The sequence below is a fragment of the Carlito syrichta genome, unplaced genomic scaffold, assembly GCF_000164805.1.
Source record: "Carlito syrichta isolate Samal-C Ts95f unplaced genomic scaffold, Tarsius_syrichta-2.0.1 Scaffold123387, whole genome shotgun sequence".
In the NCBI taxonomy this organism is placed as follows: domain Eukaryota; kingdom Metazoa; phylum Chordata; class Mammalia; order Primates; family Tarsiidae; genus Carlito; species Carlito syrichta.
Window position 1 is genome coordinate 19,520 of NW_007067483.1, and position 21,131 is coordinate 40,650.

Sequence of the window (21,131 nt, forward strand, 5' to 3'; positions counted from 1 at the left end):
TCAAACCCGCAGGCTCAGGCAATCCACTCACCTCAGCCTCCCAAAGGTGCGGGATTACAGGCTGAGCCACCGAGCTTGGCTTTTTTTTTTTAAATAGACTTGGGGTCAGGCTGATCTCAAACCCCTGGGCTCAAGGTATCCTTCAGCTTTGGTCTTCCAAAGTGCTGGGATTATAGGCACGAGCCACCATGCCCAGCCCCAACCAGTTTTTGGAAAGGGAATAGGCCCTGATCTCTGTCAAACCAGCTCCTGGTCACAAATGTGGAGGCTGTGGGATTTGCTGGCCCAAGGTGGAAGGGTGCTCACCACGCTGTATCCTCCTCCCCTCCTACCACAGCAGGAAGCCTGGGGTCACTTGTCACTCAGACCTCAGCTACTGCTATTAACACCCTGTGGGTCTGCTGGTGACACCCTAGATCTGTGCACTACGTTGTTCATTTGGCATCATGGCTTTGCCAGGTTCCTCTTGCCCCTTCTCACACTTACACTGGTACCAGGACCCTTGTTTTGCAGCAAGTCTTGTCCTGGTGATGGGACCTTCGTGGAAGCTGCCTCCTGCCCTGGCCTTTAGGCTCAGGGTGGAGGTTCTGGGCAGTGTCAGCTGATGCTACTCCAGGAAGAGAAGCCATGTCCTGGGTGCTGCAGGCACAGGAGGTAGCAGGTGTTACGCACTAGCTGTGACCTTGGACAGATTCACTTTCTGGTTGGCTTTGCCTATGAGACTGGCTACGCTGTGTCGGAAGAGTGGGCAGGGTTGATGTGTGGCCCTTAGGGTGTTGAGGGCTCAATGAAGCTGTGCCTGGCATAACAGCACCCAGGGAAGGGGAAGATGAGGATGAAGGCCCTCTCTGGGAGGCTCCATCCTGGCCTAGCAGGAAAGCTATGGGATCCTGAGGGGTGGGGCAGGAGGTGACAGGGCGGTCTTTTCTGCCACAGCTCAGGTGTGGCCATGGTTGTCAGGCTCCCACTGATCCTCCCTGAACCCTGGAATTGATAATAAATGGCACAGACACCAACCACTCACAGGTACAGTCACTGAATTTGGATTCTCATTTTCCTTGCAAGAACAAAAAGTTCTCTAAAATCCTTCAGCCATCAGTGAAATGATCAGGCAAGAGAAAAACTTCTTTAGGTGAGAGTCTTGTCATCAAAAATAAATACAGTTGCATGGAGCTGCTCAAGATCTGAACCAAACTAAAAATGGGAAAGCAGGGGCTAAAAAATTGTTTTAAGAACTGCCCCAACTGTCACTCTGTGGGCTGAACAGGGAGGGCAGGAAGCATGTCTGGTCACACCATCTTGGAGTAAGAAGCCATGGCTGGATGGATCAGATCTGGCTCTGATGGTGCATGGGGAGCTGCGCTTATACATGACACCAGTGCTGCGTCGGAGGGGCAGGCAGGGTTGATGTCTGGCTCTTACTGCTGTAGCTCCTTCATTCTGTTCAGGGCACTGCCGGCACGGAACCATTCAATCTGGGTCTCGTTGAAGGTGTGGTTCAGGAGGATGGTCTCCTGGGTCCCATTGGGGTGCTTGATGATACATTTCAGGGGCTGCAAGGGAAGGAGGCGAGTGTGGGTGGGAGTGGCAGGTGCTGCATGGCCCTCAGCTCTGCAGGTGGGGATCAGGAAGGCAGGATACCACACTAAGGTCTTAGAGGCTGGCAGGGAAACCAAATCCTGGCTGGATCTGAGCCTAGGGTCTGAGCCTGGGAGAACCAGGTCAGACCCAGGTGGCACTATGGCAGACTCCTGGGGCCCACAGGGCCCTGCTGGGCATAGGCTGTCTCCTCTGAGTGGGAAGCCTGGGCTAATGAGTGGGGGGACAGGAGTGGGAGGAGTATGGCTAGCTCTACCCTCAACTCTGGGAAGGCACTTTCCTTCCTCTCTGGGGGCTGCCTGGAGAAACCAGGGCCTTTCCAGCTGCTACAATGCTTCACAGGAATGGGTGCAGAAGGAAGGAAAGCAAGGTAGCTGCCCCCCTCACCTCCTCAGGAAGGCCCTGGCCCGCCTTCCCGCCTTCCCTGCCCCCTGACCTTGCCAGGGGCAAAGTCCTTCAGGCCCTGAATGGTCAGCTTGTCCACAGGGTGAATCTTGTTATAGTCGGCTGGGTCAGCAAAGGTGAGGGGCAGCAGGCCCTGCTTCTTCAGGTTGGTTTCTGGAAGGCAGAGAGCACATCAAGCAGTAGGAGGTGGTGCCCCACCCTGCACAGGGTCCCTCACCAGCCCAGAGAGCTTCCTTTCCTAAATCCAGCTGGGGATCTGGGAGACACTCCTAGCCCTGCTGCTGGGACAAAGCTCAAGCATGACTACAAAGCCCGGGTCTGTTCAGCTCCCGGTGACATGTTTTCTTTCACTAAGGACACCCCAAACAAATGTGCATTAGTACTAATGATTCTTTTATTTTTTTTAGTCTAAGTCTCACTCTGTTGTCCAGGCTGGAGCACAGTGGCACGCTCACGGCCACCACAGCCTCAACCTGCTGAGCTCAGGTGATCCTTCCACCTCAACCTTCCAAGTAGCTGGGACTACAGGCGTGCGCCACCACACCTGGCTAGTTTTTTGATTTATTGTAGAGACGAGGTCTCGCCAAGTTGCCCAGGCTGGTCTCGAACCCATGGGCTCAGGCAATCCTCTGGTCTCGGCCTCCCAAAGTGCTGGGATTATAGGCATGAGCCACCGTGCCGGGCCAATACTGATGTCTCTTTAAGGCTTTCCTGTTAGACACATTCACAGAAAGAACCCTCTGACCATGTGTCCTTGATTTTAGCGGCTACAAGTCAGAAGCAGGACCACATGGGAAGCTGCAGAAAGCTGAGAGTCTCATGGGCTGTGATGGGACACAGGAGCTGTGAACATAGCCTGGAGCCAGGCACGGGGCTCCACACCCAACTGAGTCATGGGCAGGGCAGGTGATCCTGGTCACCAGTGAGGGCGTACAGGTGGGCTGACTCCAGGTCCAGCTCACCATGGATCCTGGCGAAGCTCTTGGTGATGATCACCCGGCCCCCGAGGTGGCGAGGCTCCAGTGCTGCGTGCTCCCGGCTTGAGCCCTCACCGTAGTTCTCATCGCCGATCACCACCCACTTGATGCCTTGTTTCTGTCAGGCAAGCAGGGGTGAGGTTATAAGGCAGAGGCCCTGTGTGGCCCCTTCTCTGGGTCTCAGTTTGCCTCTCACTTCCCAAACCACTCTTCCTCTCTTACAGTCTCCTTTAACCCTCTTCTTAGGTCCGGGACCAAATGTCTCCTGAGAGGAATCCCCTCACTAACTCCTCCTGGGCAGGGCCTCCCAGGTTTAGGGACCTGGCTCCATCCAGCTGAGCTGAGCCTCATTCCTTCCTGGTCACAGGGAGAAGCTGAGGACTTTCCTTCCTTCTGGATGGCAATTTCCTTTGGACTTGGTTGGCCTCCTCTCCAGTTTTCACTTCCTGAATGTCCTTCCTGTGCCTGCTTTCCAGGCCCTCAGAAGAGTGGCCAGCAGCACTGCCGCCCACCAACTGTGACCTACCTTATAGTAGCGGGCAGTGTCAGGGACAGGGCCAAACTCCTGGGTGACAGCATTGCGCACAGAGTTGGCCTTGCCGTTTTCAATGTTGATGGCACCAATGAGCAGGTTGTTGGAGATGTTGTCCAGGTGCCCACGGAACTTCAGCCAGGGACCAGCAGCTGAGATGTGGTCAGTGGTACACTTCCCTTTGACCTTGGGTGGGTGAGAAGAGAGCACAGAGGTCAGGGTGTAGCTCTTCAGTCACAGGATGAAATGAGATGCCCTCCAGAGGCAGGCAGCAGGCCCCAGTGCCTGGGATCCACAGTGGTGAGGAGAGGCAAGTCAGGCTTTGGACATGTGGTCTGTGGTTCTGGTACTTCCACCCTTAGGTCAAGTGGGCTCAGACACGGCCATCACTCACTCTCTCAAAGGCATCGGGTTGTTTAGGCTCTGGGAAAGGACACCTCCTCATGGGGCAAGCCACTCAAAGTGAGAACAGCTAGACAGGGAGGACAGAGGTATCTTACCCTTTAGGCTCAAGCCCCCGGCTAAGAGATGCCCAGGCTGGAAGACCTGCCACAGACCTCGTGCTGAACATAGGGACATACCTGAGTCCTGACTGATGACTGGTCAGTCTCATCTGCTAAGGGCCCCAGACAGTAGCTGGCCAGATCCAGCTGTGCTCACCCCAAGGCAGTGAAAAACACTGGGCTGCGAAACCTCCTCTTCTCTGCAACCAAACCTACCTTCATGCCCCATCTTAATGGTGGCCGTCTTCTCTTCTCCCCCCCGGGGCTCATGGCCCGACTTGGTGCTCAGGGAATCGGGTGCCCCGGCTGTCCTCCCTGTCCCTGTGCTGCTGACCTTGATGAGGATCTGCAGGTCCTCCAGGTCTTTGCCATCCCACTTGTCGAAAGGCTCCAGGAGCTGCAGGCGCTGGCTGGTGGGGCTCACATCCACTCGCTGCCCGCTGCTGTCCTTGGGAGGGTGTTGATAGGTATCCTGCCCTGGGTCGAACTCCTGCAGCAGGGAATGGGGATGTGCTGAATGCTGAATCCTCAGTGTCCACATGGACAGGCTCTTAGAAGGGATAATTTCCTGTGCCCAAGCCTCTCCCTCCCAGAGAAGAGAGCTGTTTTCCTTCTCACTAGCAATGTCATCCACGCCTGCACAGGAGGGGCTGGCCTGGGATGCTGGGAGGTTGGCCTTGGCTGCATAGCAACCGGCAGTGGCCCTGAAGCACTCAGGCCCAGGCAGGCCTGTAGTGGCTAGCAGAGGGGCAGTGTCTGCTCACCGCTTTGGGAAGCTCATCTGCATCCGGAGCCTCCAGCTTAAACTTCTTTCCATCCTTGCTTGTGAGGAAGTCGGTCTCGGGGTTGAACTTGAGGGTTCCTGCAATGGCCAGGGCTGTGACAATCTGAAACGGAGATAGCCAGTTTGCTGGATAGTACCAAACAGCACTCTTTTTCTTTTTTTTTGAAACAGCACTATTTTTTTTTTTTTTGGAACAGCACTCTTTTTTTTTTTTTGACTCAGTCTCACTCTGTCGCCCAGGTTGGAGTGCAGCAGCATACTCAGGGCTACTGCAGTTTCAACCTGCTGGGCTCAGGCAATCCTTCCACTTCAGCCTTCCAAGTAACTGGAACTACAGGTGTATGCAGCCACGTCCAGCTAACTTATTGTAGAGACAAGGTCTCACCAAGTTGCCCAGGCTGGTCTCGAATCCCTAGGCTTAGGCAATCCTCTCGCCTCGGCCTCCCAAAGTGCTGGGATTACAGGCTTGAGTCACTGTGCCCAGCCAAACACTACTCTTATTTCCCTCACCCCAGCAGAAGCCTAGGCCAAAACAGACAGGAACCCAGGAAATACCAATGTTCTCCCCAGGCCCCTCTTCCTGGGAGGCCAGAGTTGCAGGACTATCTCTGTGCCACAGGCCCCTGGGCCTGCAGAAGACTCAGGAAGCCAAAATCTGGCCTCTCCCACTCCCACCAGGGCTGGGAGTCCAGCACCCTCCTCAGGACTGGGCTGGCATTGTTCTTGCAGGTGTCCTGAGGGAGACACCCTGGCACCAGTGCTGCTGTAAAGAATGTCTGGCCAACACACCGAAAACATGGAAGGAGCCATTCCTTTACTTATTTAGCAAACAAAAGTATTTCTGGAACACCCAGGCAAGCAACCAAGAGAGCATCTGGAGCTGAATACGTACCACGTGCCTGGGCACTTCACCTCACTTGGTATTCACAGTAAGTAATGCTGAGAACTCACTTTTATTGAACTCTTACCCAGGGTCAGATACTGCAAGTGCTCCACTTACTTTTCAGGTGATCCGACAGGATTACTGGGACACAGAGAAGGTAAGTGACCTGGCCAAGCTCATACAGCTAGAGGCAAGGCTGGGGTTTGCCCTAGGCAGTGAGATTCCGAATTCCACGCTCATAACCACAAACTGTACTGAATAAACATCTCACAATCCTATGCATGAGGGGAGACCCAGGGAGGCAGCAAGGGAACACAAGGCTTGGGGGCCAGGAATGCCTGTGGTTCTTGGTTTCCATGTGGATGACCTCTTGCTCTGTGATGCCAACCTTTCCTCAGTAGCCCTGTGGGCTCAGATGCTCTTGCCCCAAGCCCCTTTTCCTCCTACCCCTCCTCTCACCCACATGGAGCAAGGCCCCTAGAGGCAGTCCCAGGCTAGTGTTTGGCAGGGCAGTCTCACCTCTGGGGATGTGACAAAGGCATGGGTCTCAGGGTTTGCATCATTGCGGCCTGTGAAGTTCCTGTTGTAGGAGGTGACGATTGTGTTCTTCTCCCCCTTCTTGATATCCTTTCTGCCAGGTCAGAGAGGATAGGGTTAGGGACATCTGGCCTGTTACCTGCTTATCCTGAGGCCAAACAGGGCAGATTCCTGCAGCATATGCCCAGCTCATGATAGCGGAGGTGGAAATGGAAAGACCAAAGACCTTGAAGAGGTTACCTTCTCCCACATATAGAATAGGAGGGAACCTCAGATCACTGGGCCTTGCCTGGGACCAATGTAAGACAGAGAGACAGCCTTAGTTTTCTGACCTGGGGCCACTGTCTCCTCTCAAATGGCTCTATCAGAGCTTCTGCTGAGTTCATTACAATAAGGCCTCAATGGCGGCTTCTTGCCAGCCCAGACATCAGCCAAGTGGTCACTCAGTGCCTCTGACAGGCCCTTCCTCCTTCCAGCCCAACTTCTCAGTCATGCTGGGCAAACTCTGATGTGCAGCAGTCCCTGGAGTTAGAGGCCTTGGGCTTGAGTCTCTTCTCTCCACCCCAATAACATCTCCCTCCTCAATTTCTGGGGTGCTGTAGCCAGTGTACAAGGTGCTGTCCTACCAAAGATGTGCCTCTCACCTGTCCCACTGGCCAATGCAGGGGCCACAGGCGTTGGCCAGGACGATGCCACCCACATCCCTCAGGATCTGTGCCTGCAGGGAGAGGGGAAAACAGAGAACTGTCAGGGGCAGGCAAGCGGCTGATGGGAAAGGGTGGTTCAGCAGCTTGCAGGATGAAGAGCTGTACTGGAACCCTGGGGCAGCCACGGGACTGGCCCCAGCCCCAGCCCAACAGGTCTATGGCTTGTCCCACCCTGACACCACATTACTTGGCAGTGGGGAGGAGGTTGAAGAGACAAGGGGATGTGGGCACTCACGTAGCCATCTCGCTCAATGGTGGCACGAATCTGCTCAGAGCCTGGAGTGATGGTGAACTGAGACTTGCACTTGAGGCCATGGGCCAATGCCTGCTTGGCCACAGCTGCCGAGCGCCCCATGTCCTCATAGCTCGAATTGGTACAGCTGCCAATCAGACCTAGTGCATTATGGGTGGTGATCTTAGGGGTTGGGGGAGATAGCAGAGGTCTCTACCTGACTTCAAATTATCCAGACCTGGTCAAAGAGTTTACCATCTGGCTGGGTCAGAGACTGTTTTTGCTTGCTTGTTTTTTGAGTCAGAGTCTCATTCTGTCACCCAGGGTGGAGTGCAGTGGCATGCTCATGTTCACCACAGCCTCGACCTGCTGGGCTTAGGCGATCCTTCTGCCTCAGCCTTCCAAGTAGCTGGAACCAAAGGCACATGCCACCACGCCCAGCTAATTTTTCTTGATTTATTATAGAGATAAGGTCTTGCCATGTTGCCCAGACTGGTCTTGAATCCATGGGCTCAGGCAATCCTCTCACCTTGGTCACCCAAAGTGCTGGGATTATAGGCAAGAGCCACTGCACCTGGTCCAGAGACCCTTTTTAATAGAGACAAGCTGGAAGCAACCTAAATGCCCAGCAATAAAGAGCAGCCTACTCCTGACCCAGTCATTCAAGAGAAGACATTGTAGCTATGGACCATGACACTGAACACACGCTACTAGTCTAACTCCTTTTACAATATTATCATGTGCATGTAAAAGCACAACAGAGGACTTATACTAACACATCAACAGTGATTCCCATTGGATGAGGGCTGACAGGAGATGTTAATTTTCTTCTTTTATACTTTCCAGGTTTTAAAATTTGCTTTATAATAAGGGTAATGAGAGTTCTCTTTAAAAAGTTTATCTGAGCCGGGCTCGGTGGCTCAGCCTGTAATCCCAGCACTTTGGGAGGCCAAGGTGAGTGAACTGCCTGAGCCTGCGGGCTTGAGACCAGCCTGGGCAACATGGCGAGACCTCATCTCTAAAATAAATAAAAAATTAGCCAGGCATGATACTGCGCACTTATAGTTCCAGCTACTTGGAAGGCTGAGGTGGAAGGATCGCCAGAGCCCAGCAGGCTGACGCTGGGGTGGCTGTGAATGTGCCACTGCACTCCAGCCTGGGTGACAGTGAGACTCCAATTAAAAAAAAAAAAAAGTTTATCTGCCATACGCAGTGGCTCATGCCTATAATCCCAGCACTTTGGGAGGCCAAGTTGAGAGGATTACCTGAGTCCAGGGGTTTGAGACCAGCCTGGGCAACATGGTGAGACCTCATCTCTATGATACATCAAAAAAAAATAGCTGGGTGTGCTGGCACAAGCCTGTGGTTCCAACTACTTGGAAGGCTGAGGTGAGGTGAAAGGATCACCTGAGTCCAGCAGGTCAAGCTGCAGTGGCATGCCACTGCACTCTAGCCTGTGCGACAGAGTGAGACTCTGACTCAAAAAAAAAAGTTTATTAGTTATTCAAGACATTACACTGTATATAACTGTTAAGACAGTCTTTCATCAGTTCAGTAATTTATTTTCTAATTATGAAACAACCAAGGGTTTTTTAAAGTTTGCCTCATGCCAGGCACGATGGCTCATACCTATAATCCCAGCACTTTGAGAGACTGAGGTGAGAGGACTGCCTGAGCCCAGGGGTTCAAGACCAGTCTGGGCAACTTGGTGAGACCTCATCTCTACAATAAGTCAAGAAAAAAAAAATTAGCCAGACATGGTGGCCCATGCTTGTAGTTCCAGCTACTTGGAAGGTTAAGCCAGAAGGATCTCCTGAACCCAGCAGGTCGAGGCTGCAGTGACCATGAGTAGTGTGCCACGGCACTCCAGCCTGGACAACAGATTGAGACTCCAACTCAAAAACAAAAAACAACAAAAAAAATAGTTTGCTTTGATGAATAAGGGTGAACATATTATACTACATTCATTTTATGCCAGACACACCAGATTTTTTTTTTTTTTTTTTTGCGACAGTGTTTCACTGTCACCCAGGCTGGAGTGCAGTGGCACGATCATGGCTCACTGAAGCCTCAAACTCTGGGCTTAAGCAACCCTTCTGCTTTAGCCTCCTGGTAGCTAGGACTACAGGCACACATAACCATGCCCAGTTAATTTTTCTATTTTTTGTAGAGACAGGGTCTCACTTTGTTACCCAGGCTGGTCTCGAATTCCTGGCCTCAAGCAACCCTGTCCCCTTGGCCTCCCAAAGTGCTGAGATTATAGGCATGAGCCACCATGCCTAGCTAGAAAGCTCTTTTTACACATTAATTCATCACTTCTCCTGACAACATTAGAGATGTCAACATGACTACTGCTCCTATTTTACAGAAGAGGAACCCACACACAGGGAAGTAGCTTGCTCAGGGTTACCCAGCTATTAAGTGGCAGAGTCAGGATTCAAACCCAGGCCATCTGGCTCCAGGGTCCCTGCTCTTCACAGCAACACTGTACTGCCTCCTGACAGCAGCAGGTGCCAATGATGCTGACATGCCAGGATGACTGTATGCGTAAAGCAGGTAAAGTCAAATAAAGCAGCAAGATTGGTATTAAAATTTTTTTTAAGTTGAAGTCTCACTCTGTAGCCCAGACTGGAGTACAGGGGCATGCTCATGGCAACCACAGCCTCGACCTGCTAGGCTCAGGCAATCCTTCCACCTCAACCTTCCAAGTAGCTAGAACTACTAGCATGCACCACCATGCCCAGCTAAGCAAGTATTTGTTAAAACAGAGAAATACACATAATATGTACATGTGCAGAGTAATGCAGCACACCTCTCTGAGAGCTCCTATAGCTTGTTTCTAGTTGGGGATTGAGATTAGGGGTATTTTAAACTTTTTCTTGTCAATATTCTCTACAATAAGTACATTTTTCATTTATACCAAGAAAAAGTGATTTTTTTCTTTCTGCTTTTTTTTTTTGAGTTGGTGTCTCACTCTTGTCGCCTGACTGGAGAGTAGTGGCATGCTCACAGCCACCGCAGCCTCAACTTGCTGGGCTTCGGCGATTGTTCCAACTCAGTCTTCCAAGTAGCTGGAACTACATACCCATGTCACCATGCTCGGCTAGGATTTTTGCATAATAATAAACCTGTTTCAGGAAGTACCTACTTCAGAAATGCCACACAGTAGGCACAAGTGATTGTCTACAGTCCTGGGCAGAGCCACTGACCCTAAGACCTGCTAGACGGACAAGGTGGAAGGTGCTCACCCACTCGGATGTCCAGAGGCCATCCTTCCTTCTCTGCCACCATGCCCACTTCTGCCACAGGGTGAGCCAAGTCAGGGGTAAAAGGCCCATTGATGTGCGGCTTCAGCTGAAGAAACAAAGATACAAGGAACAGAGAGAGGAGAGAACAAACCTTGAAGTGAGGACAGCTTGTTCACTGCCTTGAGTCCCTACAGAGGAGGTCAACTACTGTGTTGAGGGCTGAAACCTCATTACAGGAAACCCCTGAGCAGTCAGTGCTATATATGGGCCCCCCTCAGGCCTGCAAGGCTAGTCTTAGCTCCACTCTGCAGATGAAGAAACTGAAGTGACATGCCTCATTAAAGGTCACACAACTAACAGATGGCAGAGGGACAGAATGGATCAAGGCTGTCTGCTTCATAAGTTCATTATCTCCTATACGATGCTGCTCTTGGAATCTTATGACAAACAGACTTACGGCCAGATGCTTTACATGTGATAATACTATTAATAAATGTGAAGTACTTAGCAAAGTGTCTGGCAAACAGTAAACACTTAAATGTTAGCAGTTGTTATTATATGAATTAACTCATTTAATTCTCACAACTGCCTTTGGCTTTATGCATGATGAAACGAGGCTCACAGAGATAAAGTAATCTGACCAAAGTCACATAGCTTAAGGGTAAGCCGAGATGTGAACTCATGCAGATTGGCTTCTGTTCTTTCAGCCTGCCCTTACTCTGGCTCTTCCAGTGCCCGCTCTGGTCTACAGGTCTCAGGGTGCCAAAACTTGCTAGGCCTTGCTCTCTGAACTCTGATAACAAGCAAACCCTTCAGGGTGAAACCTTGGCTTCTGCTAAAGCTGAGCTGACGTGAGTTCCTGATTCACCACCCACAACCACTTCTGCTCTCCCAGTGCTTTATCTCCCTCCTCCCTATTCACGTTCATTCTGGTGTGATTTGGCAGCAGTTTGCAAGAATACTGTGGAAGCAAGAGCCCATGAACCCTGGTGAGTATACAGGAAGGACCCAGTGCTGAGAAAGCAGTGTTATTACCACTCTCAGAAATTCCTTGAACCCAATCCCCTTACTCACCTCATTGAGGTTAATTTCAATTAGTTGGTCATAATGGCAGCCAGGATCAGGCACCAAGTGATCCTTGAATTCATCAGCTAGATTGGCAATGTCTGAAATCAACAAGGGAGGGGACTGAAGTAAACTAAACACAAAGTGGTCTTGAGAGTTCATCCTTTCTTCCATCTGAGCCCAGTCACCTGGCACCTGCCGAACACCTGGGCACAGACTAGACCCACAAAGGAACACAACACACAGCACAGGACACTGTTCCTGCCCTCAAGGAGCTCACAATCTAGCGAAGGAGCAGTGAACCAAAAGTTACAATGTGGTATGACAGAGAGACACAGAGAAGCACTGGCTAAGGCTCAGAGCCGGGGAAGCTTCCTGGAAATGAAAAGCTTAATTTTGAAGAAGTCACTAGATAAAGAAAGGGAGAGAAGGACTTCCAGAAAGGACTTCATGTGCTCAGAGCTCTCCCCAAGGCCTCTAGTTTCTGGCTCCACCCAATCTCCCAGGCTAACCACCCTTCAGAGGCTCCAACCTGACTTCCTCCTCTGAGCTTTAAAGAAGTCAAGCTAGAACCTCAGGGAAGTTGTCAGGGGAGGCTGGGAAGGTGGTTCTCATTCCAAATGTTTTTCCTTCTCCCCCTGCTACATATGACTAGAATTACAAACAGAAGAGATCCATGTCATTTCTGGAGCTTCCTGTAGGGGGCACCAAGGACCAGGCCAAGGAGGACAGGCATTCCACCACCCAGAAGAAACTAACTTCCAATCCTGATGCAGAGCTCCCTCAAACTTAGATGCCAAGCCCTTTGAGAAGCTGAAGAGCTACAGACACTCTAATCAGAAACGATGACATACACCTAACTTTTCACACACCTTTAGGGGTTTTTCAGCGTCTCTGAAGCCAGTCTGGAGACACCAGATGAGGGACCCCTGTCCTACAGGGAAAGGTGCAGCTCTGTCTCCTGGGAAGGACCATGAAACATGCCTGTTCTACCCACACCAGCCTGCCCCAGCCAGCTCACCTGCTCGGCCAGTCTTGCTCAGGTATTTCTTCATTCTGTGGTTGTAAGGGAACACAGAAGTGGTGGCCCCGATTTCTGCACCCATGTTGCAGATTGTTGCCATGCCTGTGAAGAAACAGAGTCTCTGGGGCTGGCAGGACAGTAGGGCAAGGGTCCCCCACATCTGCCACATGTACACACACATCCCTAGACCAGGGAGCTGTATCGTTTCTTCCCTTGCTCACAGAGCCACCTGAAGACAGTGAACAGACATCCCTTGAGGCCCAGGGTAAACACCGGAGCCAGTGAAGGGGGGCAGGGGTGAGAACTCAGTGTTCCAGCTCTCAAAGTAGCTGCTGGGTAGAGGGAAGAGGACATCAGACTCAGTCCCCACAGCTGAGTTTCAGTTTGGGATCTGGCTGCCTTGCTTAGCAGACCAGACAGGCACTATGTATTAAAGGCTGACCCGGCCAGACACTGCCCAGTTGTTACTGTGTCCATTTCGCAGGTAGAGAACTGGCTCACAGAGGTTCAAGGTCATGACATAAAGCAAATAAATGTAGGTGCTGGCATTCAGGTCTAGGTCTGTCTGGTGTCATGCCCTCTTTCAGCCATACTATGGTGCTATGTAGACTTTTTCCTGGGTCTCAGGTTTTCTAGCAGTAAGACTGAAATGATATCGACTGTCTGGATCACAAAGCATCACACAGAACTGGTGAATCTCACAGACATCCCAGCTACCATCAGGACCCCTGCCTCATGGAGCCGCCAGGACATGGGTATGGGCTGTCATCAACTTCACAAATGAGCTGTCCCAAGGCAGTAAGGGTAGGCGCCCACCCCCAATCACTGGAAGGGTACATAGTTCTGTGGGGCTGTTGTGGAGCTAATACAGGCACCTGGGACATCTGGACTGGAAAATATTCTCTAAGGCTTACTCCAAGTCTCCCTGGATTTCTGAGGGCCCAGGCATTGAGGCCAGGTAACCTGGAGTGATAGGTACAAAGGGGCTGACTCCTACCTGTCTTGGAGCTAATAGGTAATAATCTCTAATCCCAGTGAAGTGAGCAAGACTCAAACTCCAGTCAAGATCTCAAACTCCAGTCAAGACTCAAACTCCAGTCAAGATCTGTGACTGTGGCTGCTTCACTACGAAGCCCTGGCTCTAACTAGCCATTCCCACTACTAGCTCTGTCCTCTCTGGGTGTCTTCCGGATCATCCAAAGCAGTCTGGTGTTATGGCCAGGGCTCAGCAGCAGGAGTTGGCTTTGCCCCTAACTCTGAGTGGCCAAAGAGAAGTTACCTGCCTCCCTGAGAGAAGACTCAGTCTCTTCATCTGTTTAATAAGGGTGAGGACTAGATAATCTCTAGGGAGGTCTCCAGTCTCCCCTCTACTTCTCAGTGACTGCCCCAAGTTCTCAAACTGACTGGAAAGGTTTTTAGGGGAAGGTCATTCACTGCTTCTACTGCCTAACTGCAGGTGCCATCAGGCACAACACAGGGTGAGGGCTAGGTCATGTGGCCACTGTCCTCACCAGTGCAGGAAATGGAGTCTACTCCAGGCCCATGGTATTCCACGATAGCACCTGTGCCGCCTTTCACTGTGAGGATGCCTGCCACCTTCAGGATCACATCTTTGGGTGAGGTCCAACCAGAGAGGGAGCCGGTCAGCTTCACACCGATCACCTGAATAGAAGGCAGGCGAGACAGCAATTGTAGGTTTTGTATGCCATGTTCTCACTTGGAGCTGAGGAACCAACCTGCTAATGTTCCCATCTCTGCTTATTTATCCCTGCCTCCCTCCCAGAGAGATTTGAATCTGACCTATTCCCTCTTCCCTTCTGGGTCCCACAGTCTCCCATTCATACCACCAACCACCTCCCTGCAGTCCTGCCCCTCACCTTGGGGCACTTCAGCTCCCAGGGGATCCCAGCCATGACGTCCACTGCATCAGCACCCCCTACTCCAATGCAGATGCCTCCCAGGCCACCACCATTGGGGGTGTGGGAGTCAGTGCCAATCAGAAGAACGCCAGGGTATGCATAGTTTTCCAGAATAATCTGAAAAAGAATCCAAGATCTTAAGCTCAGAAGTTCTCAGCAGAGAATAGAGGTAGGGCCAAAAGGGGTCTGCAAAACTGCCCCCACTGACACTGGGCCGCCTGACATGCCTCTGGATAGAATCAGTGTATAGCCCCATTTAATAAAAGCAATCTCTGGCTGGGCTCAGTGGCTTAGCCTGTAATCCCAGCACTTTGGGAGACCAAGGCAAATAGATTGCCTGAGCCCACAGGTTCGAGACCAGCCCAGGCAACTTGGCGAGACCTCGTCTCTACAATAAATAAAAAATTAGCTGGGCGTGGTAGCACATGCCTGTAGTTCTGGCTACTTGGAAGGCTAAGGACGAAGGATCGTCGAAGCCCAGCAGACCAACAGTGGGGTGGCCGTGAGTGTGCCACTGCACCCCAGCCTGGATGACAGAGTGAGACTCCAACTCAAAAACAATCTCCAGTTTGGCTAAGAGCTAGAGTCTTGGGAGACAGGTGTCCTGGTCTCATGAATAGCTCTGATAGTTCCTGCTATATATGGCTTGGGCCTGAAAATACTTTCCTGTGCCTCAGTTTCCTCATTTGGAGCATAGTAATCAAAACACCCACACTGGGCTAGGCGTGGTGGCTCAAGTCTATGATCCCAGCACTTTGGGAGGCTGAGGTGAGAGGACTGCCTGAGTTCAGGTGTTCAAGACCAGCCTGGGCAACTTGGTGAGACCTTGTCTCTACAGTAAATCAAAAAATAAGCCAGGTGTGGTAGTGCACGCCTGTAGTTCCAGCTACTTGGAAGGCTGAGGCGGAGGAATCTTCTGAGCCCAGCAGGTTGAGGCTGTGGTAGCTGTGAGGATGCCACTGTACTCCAGCCTGGATGACAGAGTAAGACTCTGACTCAAAAAACAAAACAAAACAAAAAAACCACCTACACCATCATGACCCCAGAATGTGGCAAGAACCAGATAAACTGGCATATAAAAGAATGTGTCCTGTGATGGGCCCGGGGCTCTGCCTCATGGGGTGGCCTGCCTAGGGTATGGAGTGTGCCTGGCTTCCCATAAGGGTGGACAATGCTTTTGTGAATTGGCTCCAGCCCCCACAAAACACCTAAGGAAGAAGTACTGGGGACCCAATGGGAGCACAAAGCCTTGTGTTTTTCCACTGCTCAACTGAAAAGAACAGGCGATGCCTCTACCCCCTCAGCATCCTGCAGGTGGCTCTGAGAACTGGCCTGACTTGCTCAAGGAAAGATGATTGACTTATCTCATCTTATTGCTCCCTTCACTGAAGCACTCCTTCTAGCTAGGAAAGCCTTCCTAGCTGGGGGTGAGCATCTCTCCCAAAACATTTCATAAGAAAGGCAGCAGAGGGTCAGGGATCAACACCCAAGTGCAGCCCTGTCCACCACCCAGGCATTCTGAGGTGCTGGACACTACTGGGGAAGCCCTGGGTCAGGAGTCCTGCACCTTGGCTCTGAGGTCTGGCCCCACCACCTTCTAGTAGTTGTAAGACCTTGGGCAAGTCACTTCACTTCAAGCCTCAGTTTCCTTATTTAAAAAAAAAATAGCTGACAACAGTGCTCACCAAACCAGATCATTGTGATGACTGAGTGAGATCACGTGTATTAAGCATGGAACAGTGCCCGGGAAAGGCAATATTTGCAATTATTATTTTACAGCAAGATCCTTCATGTGAGGTTCTGTTGCTCATCTGTCAGATGGAATTATGCCCCCAACCATGGATGTGGAGAAGAACAAACAAGGTCAGAGACATGAAAGGCTCTATGAACTATTAGGACTGACTGGGTGCTGAACAGGCTCTCCAGAATACTATAGAAACTCCAGGGCCTCAGCCTCAGGTAAGCCATCTGCCCAGCAGGCTCAGCAAGGTGCAAAGGGTCTTGCCTCTTAGAGAAACAAAAAATTAGAAGACATGGCTGGAAAGAAGCCAGGGTTGCTATGTATAAAGATTTAAGACTAGTTAATCCTTAACATTCCTCAAGGTTGTAAATGTCTGATCCATGAAAACTGGACACACAGAACTCAGGGTGGTCAAAGAATGTCTACATCCAGAGGGTGACTGTAAATGACCACAGTGTGGTTCACGAAGAGAGAGAGGTTAATGCAGACCTAAGGACTACAAAAAGTGCATGATAAACTGGCCATGATCATGATCTCACTTGTTTGTGGGTATGGCTGGGCAGATGAGGGTGAGGGAGGGGAAGAAGTGTGTTTTAGGCTGGACTAACATTTAGAAAGTATAACTGGAAATTCAGCTGTTCATCCACACAGCACAAACACTGAAGACTTATTCTGTGCTGACCTGGCCCCAAGCCCAGAGCTAGAGAGGAATAAATAAGCCACAGTCCCTGTCTCCACAGAGCACATGGTCCAGTAGAGAAAGCACTTGGCACACACTGGGAGAATAATGTGAAGGGACCCCACAGAGGATCACACAAAGCAGCACCAATGCTGGGCACAGGGAGGGCCAGGGAAACTTCACAGAAGATACCAGAATCCTGAAAGGTAGAGGAGGAGGGTTTGCTAGGCAACGAGAGACAAGGCAGAGGGGAAGAGATTAAGGCTTGGTTTGAACACAACAAATTAAAGCTGCTGATGACCTGACATCGAGGGAGAGAGCAAAGTAAAGCTACACAGTACTCTCAAGGTCTTTAGGAATTTTCTCTTTAAAGGAACACATATATCAGGCTGTATGCCGAGCAGGTGGCCAGTGGCAGGTGTGAGCTGCCATCACTCACAGTCAAACTTTGGTCCAGGAGCTGCCAAAAAGGTCTGGGCATTTTTACCCATTGTGAGATGGGGGATGCCTGGATTGGGGTATCCTTCCGAACAAAAGGCCAAGCTGGGTCCACCTGACTCCCTAAGAAGAGAAGTTTTCTGATCCCCACAGGCTAATGCAGTCTACCATTCCAAGGCTGCCCCTTCCTGGCAAGGGCAGTGGTTTCAAAGGGCAGAGCAGTGATCCGCTGTTGGCTCTGGTTTCAGAGTGGGGCAGTGCTGAGAGCCCATGCAGGATTGGATTACAGCCTGACTCAGCTCATCTTGAAGGAGGCCTGAGTAGTAGTGAGGCCTGAGATGGAGATGGGGAAAGGGTCACCTTGGAAAGGTACAAACAGGCAGGTTTCATACATACAGGATGGAATGGATGACAAACGGAGACACAAAAATCAGGTTAGTGGTCCTTAAAAGTCACCTTGGATGAAAGAGAAAGCCCTACCTCCCCAGAAAAATGGGCACACACACTTGCACTGTCTACAAAGAAAATCCATCCTTGGGGAGACCCCAGAAGAACCCCCGACTGACATGGCCATATGACCTACGGTACCTCCATCCTACAGGATACCATGAAGGAGCCAAAAAGAATCCAAGGAGCACTGCGCGCTCCCAGGGTGACAGGAGGCAGCAGAGCAGCCCTGTTCACATATCCTGACTCCACAATTCACCAGATGGGTGTCCCTGGACAAGGATATTAACATCTCTGTGCCTCAGTTTACTCATCTATAAGGTGTTGATAATAAAACCACTTACCTTACGGGATTATGATGAGCACTGAATAAGTTAATATCTTTAAAGTGTGAAGTCTAATACCTGACATACAGTATGTACTCATTAAATGTCAGATAACCATGCAACAAGGTAAAATGCTTGTGCAAAAAACAACACAGAAGATAATGTTCTATACTGAAGATTGAGTACATGCTCAGAACATAGTGTAGAAACATATCAGACGTAAGATGCTGGTTACCTAAGTGAATAGAAGGGATTTGTTTTAACTTCTTACCAGGAAAATGAGAATGTATAACTTGACATAATGAAAATTAACTTAAAAACAAAGGAGGGCTGGGCATGGTGGCTCACACTTATAATCCCAGCACTTTGGGAGGCCGAGTTGAGAGGAATGCCTGAGGCCATGGGTTCGAGACCAGCCTGGGCAACCTGGCGAGACCTCATCTCTACAATAAATCGAAAAATTAGCCGGGCGTGGTGGTGTGCACCTGTAGTTCCAGCTACTCGGAAGGCTGAGGTGGAAGGATTGCCTAAGCCTAACAGGTTGAGGCTGCGGTGGCTGTGAGCATGCCACTGCATTCCAGTCTGGGCAACAGAGTGAGACTTCGACTCAAAAAAACAAACTAACAACAAAAAAATAGGAGGAGAAGCCTAAGAGTTGACTGAGATGTCAGCTCCTGAGCCTCAAGATCCCTGCTCCTGGAGACCTGGAAGGTGTTCCCTGGTTTCCTAAGTGCAGCCTGGGCTTCAGTCCTTGAAAAGGCAGGCTGAACCACGCCTCACCTGGTGAATGATTCCAGATCCAGGCTTCCAGAAGCCAACACCATACTTGGCACCTGCAGTTGCCAGGAAATTATACACTTCCTGGTTGATGTCCTATTGAGACAAATCAATAACCAGAGTGTTAGTAACACAGTTTGTGTCAGGGTGACCCTTGCCAAGTCCTCTTCCCTCCACCCCACCTCCCCTCTGACTCTGAAACGCTGGCACTGTGGAGACAAGCCCTCTCTTGGAGGCCTTCTAAAAATAATTCCAAAAGGCCTTGGATGTTGGCGGCAGTCTCAGCTGGCCATCCTAGGGAGAAAGATAGGGGAACAGAGACAAAATTCCAGTTCTATGACACCTGGCCGAGGGGTGGCTCTGGAACAAGTTCCTGCCCTGTCCTGGGTCTCTTATCTTATTTGTAGAAGCAACTGGGCTAACTAATCATCAAGGATCCCTGGGGCACTTGAGTCCCCAGTCGAGGATGTTGGGGTCCCTGCAGGATTATCTCACTAGCCCAGGGTGCTGAGAGTGAGGGGAGGACTCTCAGTAGGAAGCAGTGAGATTGAGTGGCCATCCTGGTCCCACTGTGACTCACGTGGGGAGCTGCTTCTTCATCTGAGCCTGGAATGCCTTATGTGTAATCCCAACGGACATTTACCGAATACCCATTAGGAAAATGGCATCATGCTAAACATCCTTACAATCATGCTAAACATTCTTACAACTCTCCCAGGAGGGAGAGAAGCATTGTTAGCAAATCCATTTTGTAGATTAAAAAAAACAGAAGCTCGGTGGTGAAATAATTTGCTTGTAGATCCTACAGTTAAACAGAGGAGGCCGGGTATGGTGGCTCATGCCTGTAATCCCAGCACTCAGGGAGACCAAGGCTAGAGGATCACTTGAGGCTGGGAGACCAGCCTGGGAAAATAGCAAGACCCCATCTCTACAAAATAAAGTGAATAATAAACAGAGGAGCCAGGGCTTGAAACCAGGACTGCCCAACTACAGAACCTGAGTGTTATATTCTAGTAACATAAAGCTGCCTCTTTCTAAGAAGGAGGGCATGAGGCTACATCTGAGAGAGCCCACAGACACTAGCATGCCAGTGTCTGGAATGCTCTGGGTGTTCAATACTTGGTAATATATTTGACGGGCTCCAAATGAAAGGTTGTCAAATGGATGAGCTGTGGTCATCCTGCTTATAATCTGAAGGAAGCTTCCTCAGGGAGCAGGAAAAGCTCCACAGCATAGCTGATCAACTGACGTGAAGCCAGGGTTTTTCTGGAAGACATTGCATGTCCCCGGACAAGTGAGACTGACCCCAGTGACAAAAGGGATGGGTCTGTGGTAGACTCTATAGAGCTCCAAATGAGGAGCTAAGAGATGGGACCTGCTAGCCTCTGGGCATGGGCAAGCCATGCTTCAGAGAAGGTACCCACTGTCAGCCCCCTCAGGCCCTTGATAAAATACTCTCAACCTTCTTCTTAAACTCCGGGCCCAGCCACGTGTCCTTTTGAGGGCCCATTTGGCTCCCCCATATAAAAGAATGGCAGACAAAGAATGTGGGTTCCATGGGTCGTCTCCTTCCAATCAGTAATGAATACACTGGCTTTTTCACTTACAAACTAGTCACTTATGACACTGGTACTGAGGACAGGACACAACCTGTGGTTGTACATGTGCATATGTGTGTGTGCACTAAGTCTGGGGTATCTCAGCCTGAACTCAACCTGGTTTCCTCTCTGGCCATATGACTCTGCCTCTCAGGCCCCAGCCAAAAGGAACCTTTAAAAATACATGTAAAAGTGACCATAATCTTTCCCCTGCTTAAACCTTTCCATGACACATAGGACGGTGCCCATGGCTCTTCCCATGGACTCAAGGCCCTGGCTGCCCCTGCCCCCCTCATACTGCCCTCTCTTCCACACAGAGCTCCAGCACTATTTGGTGCCTCCACAAAGGCACCAAATCTCTTCCAGCTCCAGGGCCTTAGCATATGCTGTTCTTTCTAGAATGTTCTAGAATGTTCATCCTTCAGTTGATATCAATTGGTCTGTTCAGGTCTCAGTTTATATGTCACATCCTCAAAGTGGCTGTCCCTTTCCTTCAAAATATAAATAAATTAGATCTTTTTTTTTAGAGACAGGGTCTCACTCTGTCACCCAGGTTAGAGTGCAGTGGCGACCATAGCTTACTGCAGTCTCGAACAATCCTCCTACCTTAGCCTCCCAAGTAGCTGAGACTACAGGCACATGCCACAATACCTGGTTTTTTTTTTTCTTTTTTTTGAGTTGGAGTCTCACTCTGTCACCCAGACTGGAGT

The 21,131-nt window shown here is 50.6% G+C and overlaps 1 protein-coding gene across 3 annotated transcripts in view; it reads right to left on the reverse strand.

The window, feature by feature from the left end:
- Positions 1-1,020: 1,020 nt before the first annotated feature.
- ACO2 (aconitase 2) overlaps positions 1,021-21,131 on the reverse strand; it is a 66,477-nt gene continuing 46,366 nt past the window's right edge. For all 3 annotated transcript variants that reach the window (XM_008048389.1, XM_021707688.1, XM_021707689.1), the window contains 15 exons: positions 18,827-18,919; positions 14,374-14,532; positions 14,008-14,158; positions 12,494-12,598; positions 11,482-11,573; positions 10,408-10,513; positions 7,163-7,320; positions 6,865-6,938; positions 6,203-6,314; positions 4,781-4,903; positions 4,351-4,506; positions 3,508-3,699; positions 2,967-3,099; positions 2,036-2,157; positions 1,021-1,553 (listed from right to left, as the gene is read on the reverse strand). In XM_008048389.1, the coding sequence (XP_008046580.1) occupies positions 1,419-1,553; positions 2,036-2,157; positions 2,967-3,099; positions 3,508-3,699; positions 4,351-4,506; positions 4,781-4,903; positions 6,203-6,314; positions 6,865-6,938; positions 7,163-7,320; positions 10,408-10,513; positions 11,482-11,573; positions 12,494-12,598; positions 14,008-14,158; positions 14,374-14,532; positions 18,827-18,919 (1,911 nt within the window). In that variant the 3' untranslated portion in view covers positions 1,021-1,418. The remainder of the gene's footprint in view (positions 1,554-2,035; positions 2,158-2,966; positions 3,100-3,507; positions 3,700-4,350; positions 4,507-4,780; positions 4,904-6,202; positions 6,315-6,864; positions 6,939-7,162; positions 7,321-10,407; positions 10,514-11,481; positions 11,574-12,493; positions 12,599-14,007; positions 14,159-14,373; positions 14,533-18,826; positions 18,920-21,131) is intronic.